The following is a 5,103-nucleotide window of genomic DNA, read 5'->3' as shown; positions in this document are numbered from 1 at the left end:
CTTTGTCTCCAAGCGTGCAGGAAAAATGTAAATTAATAATCATCTACAAATTCAAATTTAATTAATTTAATACTTTAATCAAATCTAACATTCACGCTTGGTGTTGTTTTTTTAAGATATGTTGTTTGGTTACGTAAAACAACTTCTTTTCTAACAAATATTTTTACTTAATTAAAAGCTTATTATAAAACGTTTTGCAACTAACAAAACCTTAGTTAAGGGTACCTATAAACTATGCTTTTCATATTATTTATTTGAGAATAAAGTTAGTGGATGTCATGACAAGTGAAGACGGTAGCTTCCTCCAAAATTAAGAAAGTGTTTTAAAAAATAAATAATGTATATTATCTCTGTTTTAATTTATTTATCTTATTATTATTAAGAATTTTTTTAATTATATTTTTCTCAAATATTTTTTAAATAATTTAAATTATCAATTATTATAACTTATATGGTAGTATTCTTTAATAATTTTTATATGTGCAAATTTTTATTTTAAGAAAATTGAAAATTTTATTATTTGAATTAATACTAAGTATAATACTTAAACTCCGAATTAAGATACAAAAATTGAAACAGAGAAAATATAAAGATTAAAGTGTAGCATCTTTTCTCCTTTTAGCTATTTTATAAGTGATTAATAGTGTATGAGTATGAGGTCGTTTTTAACTCTAATTAAAATGAAATTGGGGAATCGTGCGATAGTTAGACTAGCTATTTTCTGAACTATTTAATTTTCACTTTACTGATAATAGTTCAATTCTTATCTTGTAATTCTCTTTTCGTTTTTCTTTCTCTCGCGTTACATATAACAATATAACAGATCACACATCCAACTTTTTCAAAGATAAGGATACTAAATATTTGAAAAGGACAATATAGTCATCTTGAATGAGATAAACTTGATTGCGTATTATATTTTATACAATATAGATAAAGTATAGTTACAATATTTTATAATGTTTAATACGAAATCAAGCATGCTTGCTAGCTATCTAGCTAGTTCTTGTCAATTAAAACATCTCTTTCTCTCTCTCTCTATCTCCAAAATCCCTTTATCAATTTTCCCTTCTTTAATTTCTTCTTAAAACTTTGGTTTATTCAATTTCAATGCTATGGAGAATGATTTTCCTAATTCTTCCAACTCCCAAAAATACCAAATAACATGGGGTCCTGATGGAGGCAAAATAAGCCAAGTCAAGTGTTATAGATGTAGCTTTTGTAAAAGAGGTTTCTCTAATGCACAAGCTCTAGGTGGACACATGAATATCCATAGAAAAGATAGAGCCAAGCTTAGAGAAATCTCGATCGAGACTTCAGATCATATCAAGAAGTTTGTCAGTCCTTCTTCTCCCGATCATATTCAGGCACTATCCAGTACCGATGAATTAATATTGCAACACGATATATCTAGCGATGACATGAGTAACAACCCCTCGAAAAGGCCATGTGTTACACTTGAAGAACAACATCATAATCATAATCATCATCATCATATTTCGAAAGAAAAAGATGAAAATCATGAATTGATTATTGGAGGTGATGTTTTACAATTACCTTTGTTTGTGGACTCTCCATCAAAAGAAGAAATTAATAAGGGCATGCAATTGAGTGTTGATGATTCAAAATTGGACCTTGAGCTTCGATTAGGACCAGAACCATAGTAATTTTTAATAAATTGATCAAAATATACCTACTCAGTATCCAAATAATTAGAGGTACTATTTATTTTTCTTATATGATATCTTTTTTCATTTTTTTAAAAAAAATGTAATAATTCTTCCAGCAACAAGCTACATCAACAAATTGAAGAGATCTTTATACAAACAGCCGATCAAATTTACTGTATACATCATATTTTATTCGATATACATAAATTATTTATTAATTATACATATATATACATAATTATACACATATTATGTCTGTCCGTTATTTATAATTTAAGTGATTGAGTGGATGACTATTTCAATTAATTCTTCTTCCATCTTTTATCATTTATATTAACACGATTTCTTCTCTTTTTTCTTCTCATTGTGAATATCTAAGCCAAATACGTATGTTTGTAATTAGCTAGGTACATTAACATTTGGAGAAAAAAAACATTGTATCCTTCTATTTAAGTTTCCTCTAATTAAGTTTAGGTTTAACAACTACAGTATCCTTTTTTTTTAAAATGGTACCATGCTTCATGTATTATCTTTTTTAATTTTTAGAAAGAAACATTATATTCCAAAATCATCATTCATTACTTTTTAAATGATTTCTTTATTACTGTATTTTCTTTTCTTACCAATTTTGATATGCTTTGCTTTGTTTGAGCGAGGATTTACCAGTAGTAATTTCTCTATTTCCATAAGATAAGGATACGACTCCATAGACACTACCACATTTATAAGATTACGTTTTTGTTTGTTGTTGTTGTGATGTCCAAAAATCATCTTTGTGAAAGAAGTATGATTTTTGTAAAAAAGGGGGTCTAGAATTTACTTAAAAGGATAAAGGAGAGTCGTAATGTATTTGCATCTCCAAACTCTTTCCTTAATTAGTTAATCATTGGTCACAAAAACTCATTGAAAGACCTTTTTTTTTTCACTCGACGGGTGTGATATTATATTGGAGTCAGACTATATCAGATTGGCTCATTCAAAAGGAAACACTTCGTCCTACTAATGAATTTTTCATAGTTAGGGCTCACATTCGAGGATTCTTGTTAAAGGAGGAGCAACTCCATCTACTGCACCATGTCCTTTGATGGTATTGAAGGACCAATTTCAATCTATTGACTCTTGGAAATTTTCTCATCTAATCAATGTAGCAAGTTAAAAGGTTGGTAAAATGAAACTCTATGTCAATTTTTTTATTAAGTTTTAATTTACAACTACATAATTATTCTATGAATATTCACGGAATTTCATACACAATATATATGAAGGAATAATAAAATTGTTGTTATATACATGTACCGTGAGGATTTCTTGTTGGTGCTTTGTCATCTATTATTTCTAGTATTTAGAATTTCCTAAAATGAAGTAATACATATTCCAATTCTTTATTGTTGTCCTCTCCAAAATAAGAGGTAAATAACAATTTACATCTTACCCTTTCACTTGCTATTGGAGTAGTACCATTACCACTGAATTTGTCTCCCTTTTTTACCTTTGATATTTGGTATCTACATTGAAGTAACTGTTAAATTTAAATTGCACACTACATGGTCTATTAGGGGGTGACGTTTGCATCAAAATTTTCTCTATACCCTAGACTTCTGATTAATTAAGGGTGGAATAGTCCTACCATTTCACCACCATTTTATATATAAGATATAAAATTAACTTATAAAAATGTAAGATTTGTTGTAGTTAATTTGAATACTAGGGTCTTGTTACTTTTCAAGTTGAAATGGATCCTTAGCTTACCTTTGAAGTTATTGAAAGAATATGTATATGACTACATTCTGTTTTCATTTTGGCATCAAGGGTGATTAAACATATAGTGTCTCTCACCTTCTTTATTTTTTAAAGGAAAGTGGTACATAAAATTATTTTCTTATTTGTCATACTCTTCTTTTTACTTCGTATTTCTAACTTCTTGCTTTATTTCGTATTTCTAACATTTCACATATTTAAGCGTAAATGAAAAGATATTTTCATACATCTGTATACTACAATAAATAAAAAATTTAAAGCAATAATATAATTCTGATACGGCCAGAGTCTCCACTTTTCACATCCCTCTCGCTATATTATCTTTATCAGCAATAATGATTGAATACATATATTTATAATCAATATTTTATATAAATGTCACTAAAGACTTTAGAAACTTTGAATGCAATGATATTAAATCATTACCACTAAAAAAAAAATCTATTGCCACACTATATGAGATTTGACTTTAAAATCTTTTTTTTATTCTTTAAAATTTTATATCAAATTAAAACTAAACAGATAAATTAAAATGAAAAGAAAGTCTTGTCCACTAGAAATGACAAAAGATGAGTGTTGTCCCAACGAATGACTTCCTAAAAGTAAAATAAAACTCATCATTTGTATTAAGGGTTCTATTTCCCTAGATCATTGTCATGGGGTTGACAATGAAAGGTCAAAGGTTTGAGAATTATTTGAAAGGGCATTGATTATGTAGATGTCAACTCTAGGGTTGAACCATGAACTATTAACAAGAATGAAATTAGGAAAAAAAATTTATTTAAAAGAACGAATTTGGTATTGAAAATTGTCATATTTTTTTATTGAATTTTCGTTATATATTTGTTTCATATATATATCGTTTACTTTTAGAGTTTGTTAAATTAGATGAGATGTCATTTATGGTTATATGCATTTTCATTAAGAATGCAATAGAATATTCGGTTAATTAATCATTTTAATTTATTTCCTTTAACAAAAAATTAGGAATAATCATGTCAGTCAACTTGGGATGATTCTCTTAAAAAGTCATCAAATACTTAATTTAAATATTTTTCAAATGATTTTTAATTACGTTTTAGTTTACCATTTTATTGACCGCACCACTTAATTCAAGCCTGCTAAAATTACATGGTAAATATATATTTACTAAAAAAACCTTTTTATTTTAGAGAATTTTATGGAATAACTCATTTTCTCGAAGTTATTTTTCATTTATATCAAAACTTTCTAAACATTTAAAAAACACATCATACGAGACTTGAAAATTTAAATTCCGGAATTAGTTTTTTTTAGCAAAAATGTTCAATTCATTCATGCAATAAATATAATTAATTGCAAAATACAAAAAATATAAGGATGTTATTATTGAAATTAATCATGTTTGACAGTTGAAATGGTTCTTAATTTCTTATAATTTTTTTTATTCGATATTCTGTATTCATATTTTGCTTTATTTGAGAGTTGGCACTCTATCTATATAGTATATAATATAATAACAATGTCTAATTTAGAAAAATCATAATTCTAATTCCCAATGCCATATATTCTAGGAGGAACATACTAGAATATCCTTTATATTACGTCCTTTTCTTTTTTAGTTAGTGATTTTCATTTCAAATAAATCCCACTTTATACTTTTAATATTTTGATTTTGAAATATAATATCCCCTTC

At 26.8% G+C, this 5,103-nt stretch overlaps 1 protein-coding gene across 1 annotated transcript; it reads left to right on the top strand.

Annotated features, from left to right (window-relative positions):
- The first annotated feature begins 1,115 nt into the window (after positions 1 to 1,115).
- Positions 1,116 to 1,664, top strand: LOC138338264 (probable transcriptional regulator RABBIT EARS). The gene has a single exon (XM_069289054.1). It carries the CDS (start codon positions 1,116 to 1,118, stop codon positions 1,662 to 1,664), a length of 549 nt encoding a protein of 182 aa, XP_069145155.1.
- The last annotated feature ends 3,439 nt before the right edge of the window (positions 1,665 to 5,103 follow it).

The sequence above is a fragment of the Solanum lycopersicum genome, chromosome 9 (assembly GCF_036512215.1).
Source record: "Solanum lycopersicum chromosome 9, SLM_r2.1".
Taxonomy (NCBI): domain Eukaryota; kingdom Viridiplantae; phylum Streptophyta; class Magnoliopsida; order Solanales; family Solanaceae; genus Solanum; species Solanum lycopersicum.
This window is presented reverse-complemented; position numbering and strand designations above follow the sequence as displayed.

Coding starts and splice junctions, on each gene's coding strand:
- LOC138338264 (XM_069289054.1), top strand. CDS start 1,116: ATGGAGAATGATTTTCCTAATTCTTCCAACTCCCAAAAATACCAAATA.